The 20,994-nt window shown below is 44.7% G+C and overlaps 1 protein-coding gene across 1 annotated transcript in view; it reads left to right on the top strand.

Annotated features, from left to right (window-relative positions):
* LOC308288369 (protein kinase C-binding protein NELL1-like) overlaps nt 1–20,994 on the top strand; it is a gene marked incomplete at both ends in the record, with an annotated part of 330,259 nt that overhangs the window by 114,517 nt on the left and 194,748 nt on the right. The window contains 3 exons of the mRNA XM_080729790.1: nt 6,965–7,099; nt 16,396–16,498; nt 18,112–18,185. Coding sequence (XP_080585916.1) covers nt 6,965–7,099; nt 16,396–16,498; nt 18,112–18,185 — 312 coding nt within the window. The remainder of the gene's footprint in view (nt 1–6,964; nt 7,100–16,395; nt 16,499–18,111; nt 18,186–20,994) is intronic.

Raw genomic sequence — 20,994 nt, 5'->3', positions numbered from 1 at the left:
TAATGTTGATCAATATAATAATGTAAAAATACTAAGTTAAGTAGACCTAAGTAAGAAATAGTAAATACATTGTAATAATACATTGAAGGGGAAAATGTAGGAAAACAAATGCAACTCAGCATTGAATTTATGGCAAACATTTTGCTACTCAACCCTTTCCAAATAATATACAATTAAGAAGTGGGATGTTCCACTTAGTAAGAGAAAGAATGAATGAAATATTACATTTTTAAAAAGCTAGAAGACTCACCTATTATAGTAACTATGTGAATTGCTAATAATGTTATGGGTCAGATGTGTAAAGATCTATCACATTGTATTGTTCTTTTCAGACTCAACAATAATAATGATGATGTTACTTAAATGCTGATCAATGTGTGAATCTGGCTCTTATCAGGTGTGTGTTTTCTCTCCCTGTCCTGTGCTGTCCTCAGTTAAACCAAGACAGTGCTGTTGTGAGCTGTTGTGACCAATGTGGAAAAAGCCTTCAGCTCAATTTATTATCTCAAAGTAGACCAGAGAATTCATGCCGGAGTGAAGCCATTCAGCTGTGAACAATGTGGGAAGTATTTTGCTCGGTCTGGACAATTAAAAGATCATAAGCGTTCACATACTGGAGAGAAACCTTATTGTTGTGACCAGTGTGGGAAAAGATTTGTTCAAAAGGGGATTTTAAAAGAACACCAGGGAATTCACACTAGAGAGAAGCCCTATTGCTGTGACCAGTGTGGGAAAAGCTTTACTCAATTGTCTTATCTCAAAATACATGAACGAATTCACACAGGAGAGAAACCATACAGCTGTGTCCAATGTGGGGAAAAGTTCAGTTTAATGGCTGCTCTGAAAGTACACCAGAGATTTCACACCGAAGAAAAGCCTTACTGCTGTGAACACTGTGGCAAACGTTTCACTGTAAAATCTAGCCTCGTACAACACAAGAAGATTCACCACACTTGAGAGAGACCTTACTGCTGTCACCAATGTGGGAAAAGGTTCACTCTGAAGACGGCTCTGAAAAGACACCTGAAAATCCACACTGGTGAGAAGCCATATACTGCTGTGTCCAGTGTGAGAAAAGGTTCAGTGATATGCATCATCTCAAAGCACACCAGAAAAATCACACTGGAAAGAAACCTTATTGCTGTGACCAGTGTGGAAAGAGCTTTCCTAGACTGGAACATATCAAAATACACCAACAAATTCACACCGGAGAGAAACCTTATATCTGTAACCAATGTGGGGAAAGCTCTGTCAGGTACACGTCTACCGTTAGAGGACACTGGCATGAGTGCCTCTTTAGCTCCGGTGGGGCTTGGTGAATGTACTCTCTGTTGTTGTTTTTTTAATTATTATCTTTGTAATGTATTGTCTTCTTACCCTGTGGGCCTTGAGCCTGTAATAAAGTATTGCTGTGCAGTGTGAGTGTCTGATTGCATGTGATCAGATAAAGACACAACATAGGCCTTTTTTGCTCTGTCCTGTTATTTTACTATTTATAATGAATGTCACTAATACAATACAGGAGAAGGCAGATTTCTGTATGTATGTAATGTATTTATTTTTAATTGGACATGATAGAAGCAATGCATCCAAACTAATCATTGTAGTATTTAGGACCACAATAACAAGGAGTAGTCAGGACTTTATGTTATCATTCTAGCCTAGATGTGATTGTAAATTTGTGCTGTTTACATATTTGTCTCATAAATTATTATACTTGAACCTTGAACCAAACTAACCTGACATGATTTAACATAGGTAATCCACTAAGCCTACTAGGTTTTATACTGTGTGATGTGGTGGACATTTCTGTAGATTACGAGTTGATTGGGCAATATCCATGTCTAGGCCACATATATTGTTATGTTAATATGCTTTAACTACTTAGAAACTGGCACCCATTGGTCATTATCAATTGAATAGGCTGATATAATGCTCTATTTCCCCTAGAGCAGCTACATAGTCTCAAATAGATAAAATAAATGATAATTGTCTGTTCTGTGAAAGATAAGAGTATGTTGTAACTGTCTGTCCAATGGCAGCTGTGAGTTAGGTCATGTTTTGTGTTCCTTTAACTTAACTCTTTGAATTAGCTTGGCTCTCTTTTTAACTCATGAATGCAAAAGCAGTCTTCTAAAGTAACCATAACAATGAATTTGCCTTTTAAATCATGTTAAACCACAACGCAATAAAACACTTAGCTTCAACTCAAAATAGTAACCTTGACTTAATGTCTAGTGAACAAATGGACTCTTTAGCTACAAGAAAAGGCACACAATAACTCCACACAACTGAGTTTTATATAGAAATAAATATTTATAGAAAATGTAAACAGTAAGTATAAATAAATAGATGGATAGATTGATAGATAGATAGATAGATAGATAGATAGATAGATAGATAGATAGATAGATAGAGTCACTTAATGACAATTATAATAATTTGTGAGCCTACACACTCACACACAGACCCTAAAAGCCAGCAAAATGAAATACTACCTAAGTTAACCTTAACTTGTGTCAGACTTTCATTCAAATGCAAGAGCAGCTTTATATAAATGTAGTAGTAGTAGTAGTAGTAGTAGTAGTATTATGAGAGGGAAGGTGATGTTTGTTCAGACTAGCAGGGACTTAGGTGGGACAGTTAACAAAGCATTATCCAGTTTATGTCTATTGTTGATCCCTCCCCCCACCACCACCCTGATTGGTCCATCAGAGTCATTGTGAGTATTTAACATAGCTCTGTTTTAGCTCCATGACACAGTCATGACACAGTTCCATGTGTGCAAGTTCCTGAGGCTGAACTCTCTTCTGGACTAAAGGTGAAGTATAAATAAATAGATAGATAGATAGATAGATAGATAGATAGATAGATAGTAGGTTGATGCACCAATTGATGCAGGTTAGAGTTGTCCTATCTAAAAAAGAAGGTAACATTTGAATTCCCCATCAAAAAATACATACAATAGACATCCAATTTGTTTTTGAGATGGATAGGGTACAATTGGCAATTATAAAATACCAATTGATGCCGGTTAGAGTTGTCCTATCCCAAAAAGAAGGTAATATTTGAATTCTCCATCAAAAAATACATACAATAGACATCCAATTTGTTTTTTAGATGGATAGGGTACAATTGGCAATTATAAAATACCAATTGATGCAGGTTAGAGTTGTCCTATGCAAAAAAGAAGGTCATATTTGAATTCTCCATCAAAAAATACATACAATAGACACCCTTTTTTTTTTTTTTTCACTGCCTTTTTTTCGCGGCCTCGTCCACGGCCGGCCGTTTGCGTCCGCGGCCTCGTCCACGGCCTCGTCCACGGCCGCGTCCCCGGCCGTCTGCGTCCACGGCCGCGTCCACGGCCGGGACGGCCGGCCGTTTGCGTCCGTGGACGCGGCCTAAACCACATTTACGGACAGATAAAACCTGTTCATCCTGGCCGCGTCCACGGCCGTTTTTTTCGCGGCCGCGTCCATGGACGTGGACGCGGTGGCCAACGGCTCTTGCTGAGGTGAAGTGTGTGTTTGCGAGTCATTGCACATGAGCATCTGCCTGTGGGGGTCGCATTTAGTATGAAAACCTGCAGATCATGTCTGTCCGTCACACCTCATGTCACACCTCATGTCACGCTCCATATATGGCCAAGATCCCTGATGTCATCAATATTAAGCTCATGTCTTGGAATGCCCCTAATATGGACATATTGTGTCAGTCTCTGTCTCGCCCTCAGGGCATCTTACTGGTTGTCTTTATATAGCATGTGTGTGTGCATGTGTGTGATTCTACGTGAGAATGTGTGGCTGGTTGTGAGTGTGTGTGTGTGTGTGTGGCTTTGCCCTTGTATGCGCACATTTTGCAGCCCTAACACCCTGCGTGTTAGGGCCAAGTGTGCAGAGATTACACACGTGAGCCCAATGCGTATGCATGTGTGTGTTTCTTCATAATCGTCACTGTTGGGCAGAAACCTTGTATCTCCAAGTTTCAAATAATGCCTCTATTGGCTTTGATCGGCATCAGCTTTGATCGTTATCGGCTTTGCCGATCTACAAGCTAGATCAGCTATTTTCACAATATTTATCTGTGGGACTGCATGTAACCTCAGAAGAGATTGAATTTATGGATTTGACGCAGTGATCGGGAATATCGGTATCGGCAGATACTGATTCCAGGTGATCGTATTGGCCCCAAAAATCGCAATAGGAGCATCTATACCGATCGGCGATCCGATTCTTTTTAATTGTTTTCAATTCAATCTAATTCATCTAATAGCTCGGGAAATTTCGGGCGTGGCGGCCTGGAACAACAGGAATAACTCTGGGATGTGGTAGTAAATGAGTTAAAATGAACGGTTTTGGACATGCAAGGTTTCCACCCGACAACAATATGCATGTGTGTGTGTGGGAGTGAGCGACCCCCAAGGACATGGCAGCCGGCGGGGCGTGCCGCGCCGCAGGGTCGTTCCGCTGTAAATAAGGTTGAAATGAAGCACATTACCTCCTACTACAGCATGACACCGGAACGGACCACGAGTGCTTCCCACCTGCTTCCATTGCTCATAGACAACACAGTGGGGGAGAGGTTGCTGTCATCTCCTGCACTAAGTGGCTTTCTCTCATCCTGTGGCATGGAGCGACTGGGGACAGGGGGGAGGATGGTTCGGGTGTGTGGGATGGGCGATTGCATGTTGGGTGAATAATTGCCCTGCCCTGACTACGTGATATGCATCTGAGATGCACTGTATGTTGCATATTATGTGTGTTTCTGTGAGGGAAAGGTGGTGGTTAGATTGATACAGACAATAGATACCGTAGACCGACCATGAATATGTATTCGTAGAAAGAAAGAGAGACATTTTGTTAACTTTTGTTCCATATCAACAAGTGTAACTGCTATAGTAACACAGCTACAGTAGCAGTACATTGCAACCCAGATTCTTCACCACTGGCCCATTGAAATGTGCGTGCGTGCGTGCGTGCGTGCATGCGTGCGCGTGTGTGTGTCTGTCGCGCGCAAGCGCACAAACACACTGATGCAAGAGACTATTTTAGAAATTATTAACTAAAACATCATCTTAAGACATACAGAGAGAGAGAGAGTCGTTTATGTGATCTTTATCATACTAACCATGTGTCCCAGTGTTGTGAACATCACATTAAATGGTAAATGGTGCATTTATATAGCGCCTTTATCCAAGGCGCTTTACAGATTGTGCATTACATTCACATTCATACACCGATGGTGGAGGAAACCATGCAAGGCACCAACCTGCTCATCATAGGGGTTCAGAGTCTTACTCAAGGACTCTTCGACGCTAACTGGGGAAGCCCGGGATCGAACTGGGAACCCTTCGGGAACCCTCTGTGTTCTAAGGTGGCAACTCTACCCCTGAGCCACTCCGGCCCCTGTATTTGTTGAAAACACATTCACATGACTGAGTGAACGTCTATCATAGTCCCTCTTTGCCCTTTGATGTGTGCACCTTACACAACCAAAAGAAATTATAATACAGCAAAGAAAAGAAAAACAAAATCACAATGCCTGGAAGCAGCCCTCCTAGCCATTTGAAATTGCTTTTCGAACACTTTGTTTAGTACTCTGACAGGACATATCTCCACCCTCCACCGCTCACACGCTTCATGGAGTGGGGCTGGGGTGGGGGTTGTCACTTCTGTGGAGGATCCCACCTTAATGGAATAAAAAAAAAAAGAAGACCTCACTGACATTCAACATTTTACAATCCTGCCGAGAGTTCTCTATCATTTAACAACGACATCCTCCCTCTCTCCAATGCCCTGCCTTTGGTCTCAGGAGCAACAGGGGTGCAATGTGCTGTACACAGTGCAATTGATTTAGTGGACTAAAAGTTATTTTTGGCGGGCCGTGACGGCATCGAAACGACTGATTTTCACTCAGCTGCATGCCGAAAATAGTCGATCTACAACCTCACTGCGCTGCGATGCGTTGTGAGCTTATAGATCTATTTTCAGAGAGCAACACTCAAGTGCAACCAAACATAAAATTACTTTTCTCCACTGGTCCCTCCCTATAATTTTAGTCTAGTTTTAATGTGTTAGTTAGATAGTCTTGGTGATCCTACCAGTAGCTTAGTTTTTATTTCGTTTTTATTCAGAAATTATCAACAGTGAAAAACGGTAGCCAACGATTTTTTTTTGTCATAGTTCTAGTCGAAACAAATTCAACACAGTCAAAAGTGTTCATTTAACTCCGAGGTTGTACAAATGTGCATGAGTGTCCATTCGGCTTCATTTGTACACTCTCTGGGTTACACTATGGGATGCATTAACACTGAGCATTTTAATGTGTAGGACTAATAGGCAAACCTGTAAGACCACATTAGATCATCAGTCTTTCATGCCCTTTTAACAGGGCTTTGATCACAACCTGGGGGTCAGTTCAGTTGCGAGGGATGTCCTGTGTGTATCTTATAGACGTGTGTGTGTGTGTGTGTGTGCGTGCGTGCGCGCGTGCGTGCGTGTGTGCGTGCGTGTGTGTTCCTGACCTTATTTTCACCAGGTTACTGTGTATGAATATAGAGAAGTGAGTGCAGGGAGGGTTGATCTGTTGCCTGAGGCAATGTGGAGCGTGAGCAGAATGACATGCACTTTACCTCGTGCGTGCGTGCGTGCGTGCGTGCGTGCGTGCGTGCGTGCGCAGTTGTCTGGATTTAACATGAAGCAAACCTGGAACTAAAGGTTCCTATGATCTGCTATTTTTTGGCAAATGTTCCGCCCCAGGATAATGGATTTTGATTATCGTGATAATATCGTAAATCGCGATTTCTTTTGTCACAATAATCGTGATATGAAATGTTCATATCATCCCATCCCTAGTGTGCATACACTGTCTGTTTTGGGTGTGCGCGCTCATGTGTCTTACTTTATGTGTGTGTGTGTGTGTGTGTGTGTATGTGTGCGCGTGTGTGCGTGCGTGCGTGCAGTTGAACTACGCTGAGTCCAGGCTGACCCAGCTGGAGGGCTGTCACTGTGAGAGGACATGCACGGCCAACGGCCTGGTGTACCGGGACACGGAGCTGTGGCTGGAGCCTGAGAACTGCAGGAACTGTGCCTGCAAGGTGGGTGGAGCCTAGACCCTCTTCCTTCCTTAACCCATTAATGTAGCAGTAGTGGATTGCCTACATCTCCCAGGGTGCATTGGGGCACTATCTCTAGGGTACTTAGGAACCACGGAGCGTTCTGGGGGTACTGTCCAGGATAATAAGAACTACCATTCCATATGACCCTAGGCTCACCCTTCTAGGAGACGCATCAGAGCACTGGCAACAGCCAACAAATGTATTGCTCTTAAGGGAGATGAGAGAGAGAAAGAAAAAAAAGAATGTTCTTTACTATTTGTGAAGATATTTATTGTACTGTATTTGTTATTTCCTTTTTGGTTTATTATGTTATTATTATTACCCTTATTCTTTTCTAATTATTATTATTATAATATTTTTTCTTTTTGTTTATACTGCTTTTTTACTTATGTACTTGTTTTGCTTTATGTACCAGTAAATAAGGCAACGCAATGGCAGAAGCTCCATATGAGGACAGTATTTCGCGCAACGTCGCGTCGCTGGCAGTGCGGATTATAGTAGCTCTCCTCTCCCTGTCCTTCAGTGACATCCTACCACGTCTCATTCCATTTCCCCTTTTCCCGTCCGCCCTCCCACACCTCCCCATAACAAGAACCTGCTAACGAGCTCACACCCTCGCTTTCTGCATTGCGAGCCGGCCTCTGAAAATGTGTCGAATCAGGCCATTCCCTGAGCCCTGAGGGGGAATTAGGCTCGCTGCATCATTGCACACATGGAGTGCCGGGTTTAACCCTCCTGATTTCCTCCTGCGGACATGTCATTAAGTGATAACCGCAGAGTCCCTGGGGGGGAGTGGGTGACCCATTTCAGATGACTCATGAAATGAAGTAGCACATGCTGAGAGATAGAGATATCAGCCGACGAACATGAACGCAGGTCTTCAGGAATAACTGCCCGGGTATCACACAGCGCGCTCTCTCTATTTCAGCGCACCGCCACCCGACACTGTGTGATGGCTGTGTGATTACTCTCTATGTCCATGGTCAGGCTATGTATACTTAGGGTTTTTCGATTAATCGATTTTTAATCGAAATCCGGGTTTTTTCCTTTGGACGATTTAAAAAAAAAGGAAATCGTAAAATCGATTTTCACTTTAATTAGGGAAATTCTTACTCATTGGAGCCTTGCACGCGCAAAAAGTACACATCCCGGTCCTCCTAAAGCAGGACGAAAAGGTCCGACACCAAATTAATACTACTTTCTCTCTGATGTGTCATTTCTTTGATGCTCGTTTAGCGCACGTCAGACTGAGCAGAGCTCACCACCGCACTGCACTCACTCGCAATGGTTCAGTCAGCAAACAGAACAAAACGCTGCTGAGCTGGTAAACTTACTTCTTGTTGTAGTTTGAAAGAAGCTTATTAATTCTGTGTTACCCACCTACTGTAGTCTACTCCTACTGTCCCTGTCACTGTGTTAATTTTGCGTCGGGAAGCGAAGCGCTTCGCCTCCGTTTACAATCAGTCAACATCTCCGTGCATGAGTGGTGCAGGGGCGGCCTTAGCTATTTTTTTACCCGTTTCACCAGCCTCCAAGAGCTGGCTTGTTTTGGCTGTTTTGTCACTCACTATTGATAATGAAACACTAAGGACGCTAAGTTAACTTCTGTATGTGATTGTTGCGCAACTAAAGTTATTATTATTAATACCCTTATTGTTTTATTGCATTTTGCTATTTGGCTATATAAAAAAAATCAAAAAATTAAACAATAATGAAAAAAAATCATTTCCTTGCATTTTTTAAATGAACACAAAATAGTTGAAACAATGTATTATTCTTTTAACAAAAAAATCGAAATCGAAATCGAAAATCGAGATTTCAGAGAAAATAATCGAGATTTTATTTTTTGGCCATATCGAACAAACCTATGTATACTGCATGCGCAGTGCAGGCAGTTGGGGTCCAACCTATGTTCCCCAGGTTCTATGTTCCCCAGGTTCTATGTTCCCCATTTCCCCCTATAAAAAAGGTTCTATATTCCCCTCTTACCCAAAAAAGGTTCTATGTTCCCCAGGTTCTATGTTCCCCACCTACTTTCACAGAGAAAGGGTTCTATGTTCCCTGTTTACCTAAAAAAAAGGTTCTACAGTATGTTCCCCACTCATACAAAAATGCAAGAAACAATTACAAATACTATGATAGTTGAAAATGGGTGATGTTGTCCTTACAGCTTGTATAATTGTAGGCATATTTACTTTTGTGTGTAAAACACTTTTCTAATCTGCTTTATAAATAAAGCACCTGGAAACTGCAGATGATGGCTAATGTTGATCATTAGTCAAGTAAAAATAAAGCTGAGGTTGGAAAAAATTGTGTTATTTAGTTTTTCAACTGATTCTGACAGGAAATTAGGTCTACTAGCCAGGATAAAAAATCTACCATAATCTGCTCACTGCAAATACCCACAGTGGCCAAATCAAGTTGGGCTCCCATCGACTTTCTATACAGGAGGAAAATACCCAGAAAAAAGGGTTAGGGTTAGGGTTAGCTGCTTTAAGTAGGATGTGAGGGGTCTAACTAGGGGTTTGTCATGATGCTGAATCCATTGCAAGCATTTGTTTTGCACAAAAAACATTCATTGGCCCCAGAAAACGCCCACAAAACTGATGAAAAGTGATGACTCATCACTTTTCATCACTAAACCATCATTTTCTGGGGCCATTTGTAGCCCAAGGAATGTTTTTTGTGCAAAACAAATGCTTGCAATGGATTCAGCATCATGACAAACCCCTAGTTAGACCCCTCACATCCTACTTAAAGCAGATTCTTTTCTGGGTATTTTCCTCCTGTATAGAAAGTCGATGGGAGCCCAACTTGATTTGGCCACTGTGGGTATTTGCAGTGAGCAGATTATGGTAGATTTTTTATCCTGGCTAGTAGACCTAATTTCCTGTCAGAATCAGTTGAGAAACTAAATAACACAATTTTTTCCAACCTGAGTGGATTTTTTTCCTAGAATTACTAGACTACATGCCTCTATTGAAAAGGATATACCGAAGGCTACGGTAATTGCCCCGGGCCCACCATTACCAGGGCCCACCATTACCTGCATTTTTGGTTTGCGCCCACCATTTCCTGCATTTTTTGTGAGCTGGAACATAGAACCTTTATTTGGTTTAGTGGGGAACATAGAACCTTTTTTTGAGGAGCGGGGTGGGGAACATAGAACCTGGGGAACATAGAACCTTTTTTGGGGGGAAGTGGGGAACATAGAACCTGGGGAACATAGAACCTGGGGAACATAGGTACGGTCCCCAGGCAGTTCATGCAAACACATGAGCATTTTCTGCACATTTTTCTGTCTCTTCTCAGTTATTCTAAATACTGTTACATTTTATTAAAGTGTCAAATCACAACCAGTTGTATCAAGACACTTTACCCGACAGTCCTACCCCGAGCAAGCAATTTTGGGACAGTGGCAACGAAAAACTCCCCCTTAACATCAGGAAGACCCAGGCTCTAAGGTGGGCGGCCAATCCGGCCATCTGCCTCGACCGTGTCAGGGGAAAGAGAAAGAGAGAGAAGGAGAGACAAAGAGAGAGAGGAATAGAGAGGGAGATAAAAGCGATACAAGCAAATACAAGTTGTAGCAATAACAATAGTAAATAGAATAGTGTAAGTTAGTATATAATATTATATTATGTTATAACAATAATGTTACTGCACTGCAACATGCTGATTGCTAATTATTGTAAAAATGTATGTACAGTATGTTAAAGAGTATAACCGGTAGCCTAAGAAGGTTACATATTATGTTTTGTGTATCGTGAACACGTACTAGGAGAGCATTCGTGCCTTTCGGGATTGGGAGCAGGAGCACACCACGCATGGCATAGCCTGGGTACCAGCCTGTTCAGTGGATTTGTTTTGTCACTTAGCTTCTCAGTCTGGAAAGGGAGGCGGGACATACCAAACCTCTGATTGGTCTGTGGTGCGGGGCGGGACAAAAACAGTGAGTCGTCATACCAATGCACTGAGCAGAGTGGGATAAGAACATTGATTGTGATTGAAAAAGTTTATTAACTTTTATAAGTCTTATATACTGTATAACGGCTATAAAAGCAGAGCAGTATTCTGCTTTGAAAGTGTTTATTGGAGGTGGAGGTATCTCGAGTGTCCAACTAGAGATACTTTAGTCAAGGGAGAGAAAAGCATGGATAGAATGGCACTGGCTGATGACGTAGCTAACCTAACCCTAGTCTGATTCGTTGGAACAACATCCAATCAGCAATGCCGTCGCCTACGTAACAGACGACTTTCGGAAAATGCGAGTCAAATGTACGCTGGCCAGACGGAGAACCAAAGTGACAGTGAAGTTTCCAACACCGACAGCACACAACCTGCTATGACAGCTGAACATGTAGAATGAGCAGTGTGCAGAGGCTGCTTAAAAAGGCTACACTGAGAATGAAGGCGTGTGTGAAGTAGCTTGTAGCGAATGAGAATGAAGTAAGAATGAACGTGGGCGTATGAATTAATTAACTTGTTAGCAAATTAATGAGGGGGGTCCAGGGAAGAGAACAGCTAGAACTCTACCTTCCGTGTCTAAATGAACTGCGCTAAAGCTAGATTTCTACTGAACGCTGTAGCATAGCAGACTGGTACCTAGGCTACACCACACGCACAAACAAAACCCTTCCCGCACATAATAGTCAAATCTGGACAAATCCGTTCATCCCCTGTTCTAGAGCAGTGTTTCTCAAATGGGGGTACGTGTATTTTACTGTTTTCAGATTCAGATTCAGATTCCTTTATTCACCATTGTGTAAAACACATAGGAATTTGTTTCGGCAACATTACAGGTGTGCATTCAATCCTTCCTTTTTCACATATAACATGAAACCAACAACACAACAACACCGTGCAAGAAAATAAATAAAAATAAATATTATAGTAAAGTGCAGTAGTGTTCAGTCCAGTAGTGCAAAAGTCATTGTTCTGGTATCCCTAGGGGGCAAGGGAAGAAGGGAAACCTGCGTCATCAAGCAGCCTGGCGGCTGAGGGGAAAAAACTGTTTTTGTGGCGCTCTGTCTTGGCCCCCAGATGCCGCATCCTTCTCCCAGAGGGGAGCAGGGTGAGGAGGCTGTGGCCAGGGTGGGAGGGGTCAGTCATGATCTTTCTTGCCCTCCTCAGCGCCCTGGAGTCGTGCAGGGACTTGAGGGAGGGCAGGGGACGGCCAATCACCCTCTCCGCAGAACGTATCACCCGCTGCAGCTTGACCAGGTCTTTTGCGCATGCAGCGGGGAACCAGGTGATAATAGAGTGGGTGAGGATGGACTCGATGATGGCCGTGTAGAACTGGGTCATCATGGACCTCGACAGTCTGTATTTCCGCAGCTGCCGAAGGAAGTACATCCTCTGCTGGGCCTTTCTCAGGAGGGCAGTGATGTTTAGTTCCCACTTCAGGTCCCTGGAGATGATCATCCCCAGGAACTTGCAGGACTGCACAGAGTTCACCTGAGTGCCACCCAGCATGACGGGAGGGGGCGGGGCTGGGTCCTTCCGGAAGTCCACCACCATCTCCACTGTCTTCAGAGCATTTAGCTCCAGATTGTTGTTGCTACACCAGCTTCGCAGCCGCTCGATCTCCCTCCTGTAGGCAGACTCATCCCCCTTGGAGATGAGGCCCACCAAGGTGGTGTCGTCCGCAAACTTGAGGAGCTTGACCGACGGGTGGAGAGAAACACAGCTGTTGGTGTACAGGGAGAACAGGAGTGGGGACAGGACACAGCCCTGCGGGGAACCGGTGCTGGTGGTCCTAGAGCTGGAAATGCTCTTCCCCAGCTTCACCCGCTGAGACCTGTTGGTTAGAAAATCCGTAATCCACCTGCGAGTGGAGGCAGGCACTTGCAGCAGGGACAGCTGGTGCTCCAGGATAGATGGTAGGATGGTGTTGAAGGCCGAACTGAAGTCGACGAACAGGATCCTGGCATAGCTGCCGGTAGTGTCCAGATGGTTTAGTGTGTAGTACAGAGCCATGTTCACGGCGTCCTCCGTTGATCTATTTGCTCTATACGCGAACTGCAGCGGGTCCAGCACAGGATCAGTGATGCGCTTCAGATGGGCCAGGACAAGGCGCTCCAGGACCTTCATGACCACAGAGGTCAGGGCGACGGGTCTATAGTCATTTAGGCCTGTGACCTTGGCCTTCTTGGGGACGGGAATGATGGTCGAGGCCTTGAAGCATGCTGGGACCTGGCCCAGCTCCAGCGAGGTGTTAAAGATGTTGGTGAACACCGGGGCGAGCTGGTCAGCGCAGTGCTTCAGGACGGAGGGGGAGACAGAATCCGGGCCGGACGCCTTCCGGGGGTTCTGGCTCCTGAACAGCAGCTTAACCTCTCTCTCTGTGACAGTGAGAGGGGGTGGGGTTGGGGGGGAGGAAAGTGGTTGTGGCCGGGGGGGGTTGAGGGGGAGGGCAGGGGGGAAACTCTCCTTCTCAAAGCGGCAGTAAAACTCATTGAGCTCGTTGGCGAGAGGGAGGTTGTCAGACGCCTGTGGGGACCTGGACTTGTAGTTGGTGATGGTTTTAAGTCCTTTCCAGACAGAGGAGGAGTTCCCCTCAGAGAGCTGCTGCCGCAGTTTCTCCGAGAAGCGGTGTTTCGCCTCCCTCACCGCTTTAGCAAACTCGTACTTGGCTCGCCTGAACAAGGCCACGTCGCCGCTACGCCTGGCCACCTCCTTCTCCGACCGCAGCCTCCTGAGATGGGCTGAAAACCAGGGCTTGTCGTTGTTGTAGATCTTCCTGTAGCGGAGGGGGACACACACCTCCTCGCCGAGGCTGATGAATGATGTCACAGTGTCCGTGTATTCATCCAGGTTGTTTCCAGCCTCAGGCCCCGCCCACTCAACAAAGTCCTGGTCACAGCCCGCACTCTCCAGCCAGGCACAGAGTCGCTCACTTGCCTCACTGGACCACACTCTGAAACTCCGCACTACAGGTTTTGATATTTTTAATCTCTGCCTTTAGCGAGGGATCAGATGGATGAGATGGTGATCACCCTTGCCCAGAGCAGCACGTTGGACAGAATGGTATGCCTGCGGGATGGTACAGTAGCAGTGATCAAGAATGTTCTCACCCCTAGTAGCACATGTAACTTGCTGTCTGTATTTAGGGAGAGCCCGACTCAGATGAGCCTGGTTGAAGTCCCCAAGCACCACAGCAAAACTGTCCGGGTATTTACGTTCCGCCCCCGTCAGCTGTTCTGCTAGTGTATCCACTGCTGCGGTGACGTCAGCATCCGGAGGAATGTAAACACACACGAGGAGGAACGCGTTAAACTCACGGGGAGAATAGAATGGACGACAGAGGATGAAAAGCGTTTCAATTGCAGGAGAACAGTGTTGTTGCAACACTGTCACATCAGAACACCAGCGGTTGTTCACAAAGAACATTAATCCTCCTCCACTTGACTTCCCAGCCGCCGCGAAGTCTCTGTCACAGCGAAACGCGGAGAAGCCATCTAACTGTACAGCCCCGTCTGGGACTGTCGCCCTCAGTTTTGTCTCCACAAACGCGAAAACAGCCGTGGATTTGAAGTCATTCTCCCGTGAAACAAGCAACCGGAGTTCATCCATTTTATTGGGTAAAGAGTTCACGTTGCAGAGGAATATACCTGGCAGCGGTGGACGCGAACTTCTCCGCCGTAGGCGAACCAGACAACCTCCTCGCTTCCCCCGTTGTCTTCTGGTCCAACGTACAGCGCTGGCAAAGAACGCTGTCGCCCTCAGCAGAATATCCAGTACATCCGTGGAACGGGTGAGTAATGATGGTAAAATGTCCGGTGGGGTAGAACACCCAATGTTCAGCAGCTCTTCTCTTGTGTAAGAAGGCTCACACGACACGTACAACACGAATAACAAACAGAATGCAACACACGTAGTCACCATAGCAGCCCTGGCCGGCGCCATATTGTTGTGGGTAATGACAAAACATTGACAGTCTTTGTGTGAACCTGCTCATCTGTATATTGTTAAACCTAACTTGACTACTACAACTGTAGAAAGAAATGTTTATTTTCCATTATGCTGTTTTATTTTGAACATAATTGGCATTGGGACTGCAATTTTGATGTACATTTCATAAGCAAAAAACTGTAGCCAGGGGAAGGGGGCTTCAGAAATCAGTATAAAGGGGTACTGCAAGCAAAAACATTTGAGAACCACTGTTCTAGAGGGTTGAAATGTCCCCACATGATTACGCTTGGCACGATGATTCCTTTGCCCTTTTTACAACCATGATCTGCTGCCATGCACGATAATGGAAAGTCTTGGCGTGAAACCCCTTATAAATGTACTTCAGTTTCCACCAACTCTCTAAAGACGTTCTCTGTGTGACTAATAGTGCTGTTATTTTTGCGCATTGGATGTTTTTAGTTTTTTTTGGCAATGAAGCTCATTTGCATAGAAAGGGGTTGATTTCAATATATGCAAATAGTACGGGAGCACCGAGGTGCTATATGCTTGGCAGTGCAGTTAGGTGTGCATTTCAGAATAAATTTTTTTATTAACGTGTTATTTGTGCAGGGTGTGTTAGTTTGTTTGTTTAGTTTGAGGTTTTGTCTGAGACTTTATTTGACAGATACAATGTTGAGAGACGTGGAGAGAGAGTAACGAAGTGACATGCAGCAAATGGTCTGTAGCCGTAGAATTTAACCGTGGACTCGCTGTCCGGCATCAGAGCCCCTCAGAATTAAATTTACTGTCTCAGTATTTCGCTGTGTGTGCTATTACAAGATTGATAGATTGTTTCAATATTTTATTGACACATTTTCAAAGCGCTGCGTACAGCAGTGCAACGGCAAATGGATGAGACACAAAAAAGGCCAAAGGCTATATTTTCCATTGGGGTCCATTAAACATTCAACAACACTGTCTCAAACAACTGGACAAGCTACAGTGTAGCAAACAATGACACAAAATAAGAATATCAGAAATATATAGTTTTAAGATGGTTCATGATAAATGGTGGGTTCTCTTCTCTTCGGAATAGCAGGTATATCTGATAGATACTGCACATTAGTTTTAGTTTAAATCCAATGTAGTCGTATATAGTCTGCAGGAGTAGGCATGGAACATACAGAATGTGCTAACAAGGACTCTCTTTTCTTTTTTGATAACCACTACAGCATTCCGTGAATGTGTGGGTGTAAGGTGAGACGCAGCAGAGTTTTGAGTGTATCCTCGTATGTGTCAGAGCTCATTCTCTCAATGTTTCTGAGGGTTTGTTTTAGAGTAAAAGTGAATCTTTTGTTTTGTTTTGCTTGTTTGTTTAACAGAATGGTGTGGTGGAGTGCCGTAGGATTTTCTGTCCCCCAACAAACTGCTCAGAAGACTCCCTGCCCGTGCACGTCGATGGCACCTGCTGTAAAAAATGCAGACGTAAGTAACGAGGCCTGCAAACTTGCTGTTGACAGATGAAAGAGAATGGGGAATTTGCAAGGTGGCCGTCAATCACATAACCCACATACAGCATTTGCTGCCTGGACAGAGCTAAATGAACTCAACATCACCTTCTCTCACTGCAAAAGCATACAGCAAACAAGACACCAAAATAAACATACATTTCACATCTTTCAATACATAACCTTTGCTGATAAAATGTATTTTGGACAATGCCCTAAAGCAGGGGTCTTCAACAGGGGGTCCGGGACCCCTAGGGGGTCCTCTGAGTTACTACAGGGGTCCTCCAAATCTTCCAATCCTTTTTATATTAACAACTTGAACCCTAGTGTCCATATTCTGAGAACTGTAGCCAAAAATAGCCGATCTACAAGCTCACAACGCCTCGCGCTGCGAGGCGTTGTGAGCTTGTAGATCGGCTATTTTTGGCAAAGAGATTTGGTGTAGAGGGGGAAAAGAGCAGACTAAGTACAGAGTGAAAGATCAAGTTTTGTTAAATGTCTGAAAACACAAATTGACAAAATACACTGATGCTTGTGCTGTCAAACGATGAAACTAAATTTATATGGAATCTATGACAAGGTTGTGCGGGTCCCTGCTTCATCTCTCTCTCAGCTAAGGGGTCCTTGCCCTGAAAACATTGAAGACCCCTGCCCTAAAGTGTTTTGAGCCGTCAAAATGTATCAAAAACATATTTTCAATGTATATTTTCTTTAGTTATTGTTGGTAGGTCCGAAGGTCCTGTATGGGGATTGTTCGCAGACAAGTATGTGAATTGGTTAGCAATGCAGAAATAGTTTTCACACCTCTCAACTAACCAAAGTCAACTCACCATCGCCTTGCAGCATGGTCACACACTGCTTTTACTGTAATTGCCGTGAACAGGTATTATGTGGGCCACACATTTAAAATTAGGCCACTTTAAATTTTTTATCAAAGGATACCTTCCAGACGTTGACCTATCAGAGCACAGATCATCTTCCTGCGTCCATCGAAGTTGAGATACAGGCTGGACCAGTTCTGGATATTATTCTTGGTGCGGTGTGTGTGTGTGACGCAACTGTCAGAGTCTCAAGTCTATTCACAGTTCCCCACCAAGAACAGTGTCTCGTTCAACCCAGACTGCCAAAACCACCAAGTCCCCAAGGGGTACTTTTGGGGAGGGGTTTTTGAATAAATTGTGCTACCCTCCCCGCATCCTCCCCTGTGAAATATCAGAGCCCTGCGTGGCACAGAGGAGCTGGGCTAGTCCTGCACCCAGGAGAGGAGAAAAGCAGGGCTTCACATCACCATATAGCTTCATTTTCTATTTCTGCCTCGTCGCCAGAGAATTATGCAGAAGTGCCCTCTCTGTGGTATTCTTAATGTATTGTTCACAGCTCTTCTCACGCATGCTAACTAAGCTCAACTTTGTATCGCACTTAATTAACTACACAGAACTTGAAGCTGGGAAACTGTCTTTCTTTTCTTTTTGTCCACGGCACTTCTACTATTGTTGAAATCTCCCTTGGAGCCTTGGGATTACATCTATTTTCCGGGGCATATCCTTATCAAGGCGTCATTTAAGTGATTCTTATTTCTTCTTCCCACAGCTAAATGCACCTACATGGGCCAGACGTTGTCCGAGGGCCACCGCTTTTTATCCAAGAGCTGCAGGGAATGCAAGGTAAAGCATCTGCTTCCACCCCATTTAAGTTATGCTCAAGTGGAACATGTGCTGGATGTTCTGTGATATTGTGTTCTGTGCAAACTTTCACATACAGAATACTTGTCTCTCTTCTCTTCTCTTCTCTTCTCTTCTCTTCTCTTCTCTTCTCTTCTCTTCTCTTCTCTTCTCCTCTCCTCTCCTCTCCTCTCCTCACCTTACCTCTGTCCTCTCCAAGGTACCGTGATTGTAAAGTCACCCCAAAAAACAGCCTTATCTAGATGCAGCACCAAGTGCCACGTCCAGCACAACACTGGCTGTCCCCTCTGTGTAATGACTGTGTGTGCGGTGGACTAATCTGTGTTATTCAATTAGCCAGCAGGCCTTATTAGTTCCCAGTCCCTCCCCAATCTGTTCAATCTCCCTTTGTTTGTTCCCTCTGCTGGAGAGATAGCCTGGTCATTTGAATAATTTATTAACACCGCAACAAAGGGCTGTTTTAGATTGTGGCATCATCATCTCTGTGTAGATTATAATTAAAGTCTTCACTACGGCACCGGAAAGGAAAAAAAACAAAAAGGTGAGCTCCCCTCACTCAGAAGCTGTTTGTCTTTTAAGGACATTGTTTTAAAAGGAGGAAATACACGTGTCATGTGTATAATTGCTTACAAAATAGCGAGGCAGAGAATTCCCAGTGCTCCTCATTAGCCTTCTGAGACCTTAAAAAAACATTACCGTATTGTTGTATAAGCCTGGGTTTCAGCCAATTACAGACATCACTTATATGCCTGGATGGATGGTAAATTGGCAATTAATATCGGCGTGTGGGTGTGGGTGTGCGTGTGCGTGTCTGTGTGTGTGTGTGTGTCTGTGTGTGCGCGTGCCACACGCATGTGCTAAACTATCCCATCACGACAGTGGATATCAGTACAACAACATATTGTTCCAGGTCTTACCAGTAGTGCTTGTGTGACCTTTGTACTTTCTCTTATCAGGGGGGGAAGTCTGCCGTGTGCTCAGAGAGGCTTTACTAAAAGAAATACTGCTCTGATCATTTGATCTCTCCCCTGGGAATGTGGGCTTAGGTTCGAGATAGAGAGGGAGGGAGAGAGAGGGGGGGGGGGGGGGAGTGAGAGAGAGAGAGAAAACATGTCCATGTACTTGCATCTGTGTGTCCACCCTAGGGATGGGACGATACGAACATTTCATATCACGATTATTGTGACAAAAGAAGTCGTGATTTACGATATTATCGCGATGATCAAAATCCATTATCCTGGGGCGGAACATTTGCCAAAGAATTTACGATCTACAAGCTCACAACGCGTCGCAAGACATTTGATTGAGTGACTCAAGACTGTATCAAGTTTAAGTGGTACCGGATATACAGCTTGGCAAATAAAAGGTGAATTGATCCCAGTGCACAATACAATACGATTATCGTGAGTGTTTTTTATCACGATAAACGATATCACTTATCGTCCCATCCCTAGTCCACCTACATGGTATATAGGTACAGATATCCCTGTGTGTGTGTGTGTGTGTGTGTGTGTGTGTGTGTGTGTGTGTGTGTGTGTGTGTGTGTGTGTGTGTGTGTGTGTGTGTGTGTGTGTGTGTGTGTGTGTGTGTGTGTGTGTGTGTGTGTGTGTGTGTAATATGTGTCAGTGCTGAGGTGAGGACAGAAGGCTCTGCCTGCTGACTGTTGATTAGCACCGTGACCTTCCATCCCTCTCTGTCCTCTCACCGTCACACAGCAGGGGAGGTGCAAGGAGGAGGCGTATGAACCACAATGAATAAATGCATGGACATATGGAGAGAGAGAAACAGCCAGACGGTGACAATGAGCCAAGAGAGGGCGGCCGTGTAAAATGAAATGCCAGTAGTAGTCAGTCTGCATGGGACAACTCCCTCCCCTTGGACTTCTTTTTTTATTATATCATTTTTATCCCACGATTTCTGTTACCCATTTTTTCACCCAGTACCAATTGCCTAAACTGTAATCCTGGGCTCTGCTCTCCCTCTGCTGTGCCTGGGGAGACAATGGACTGACCTCATGCTTCCTTCAATGCATGAGTAGTCCAAGTTGCTTCTTTTCACCTGACGGGGGATTTTCCCCGGTTTGGATGTAGCTCGTGGAAGGAACACGTTATTCCAACCAGTTCCTTTTAAAAAAAAATTATCCCACGATTTTGTAACCCATTTTTTCACCCAGTGCCAATTGCCTAAGCTGTAATCCTGGGCTCTGCTCTCCCTCTGCCACGCCTGGGGAGACAACGGACTGACCTAATGCTTCCTTCTATGCATGAGTAGTCCAAGTTTCTTCTTTTCACCTGACAGTGGGGATTTCATCGGTTTGGATGTAGCACGTGGAAGGAACACGTTATTCCAACCAGTTCCTTTCCCCTCCATAAGGCGCCCCAGGTTGGCCAGGGGGAGGCATTATAGAGACCAGGATTACTGCATGTTTTTCTGAGGGTATCTACCCTAGGAGACACAGGGAGAACATTCAAACTCCGCACAGAAAGGCCCTTTCGCCAACCCCACCTAGGGTGTGGGCGCTGATGACGCGGAGGAGGGAACACGCCCACAGCGTCCCCCGGCGGGAGTCGAACCCAGGACCTTCTAGCTGCGAGGCGACAGCGCTACCAACTGCGCCACCTTGCCCCTTCCCCTTGGACTTCTGACCATTCCCGCACCCCCGATTTCTGACCTGCCGCCCAAAATGTATGTAGGGTTTTGTCCTGTATAATCCCTAGAATATTACTGTCTAGTCCTGCATGATGCCGCAACATTACCGTCTAGTCCCACTTAAGCCTGTAGTAATTCCATT

Source organism: Nannobrachium achirus (genome assembly GCF_963921795.1).
Source record: "Nannobrachium achirus genome assembly, chromosome: 7".
NCBI classification, from domain to species: domain Eukaryota; kingdom Metazoa; phylum Chordata; class Actinopteri; order Myctophiformes; family Myctophidae; genus Nannobrachium; species Nannobrachium achirus.
Note: the sequence above shows the minus strand (reverse complement) of the source record. Positions and strands in the feature narration are given on the sequence as shown.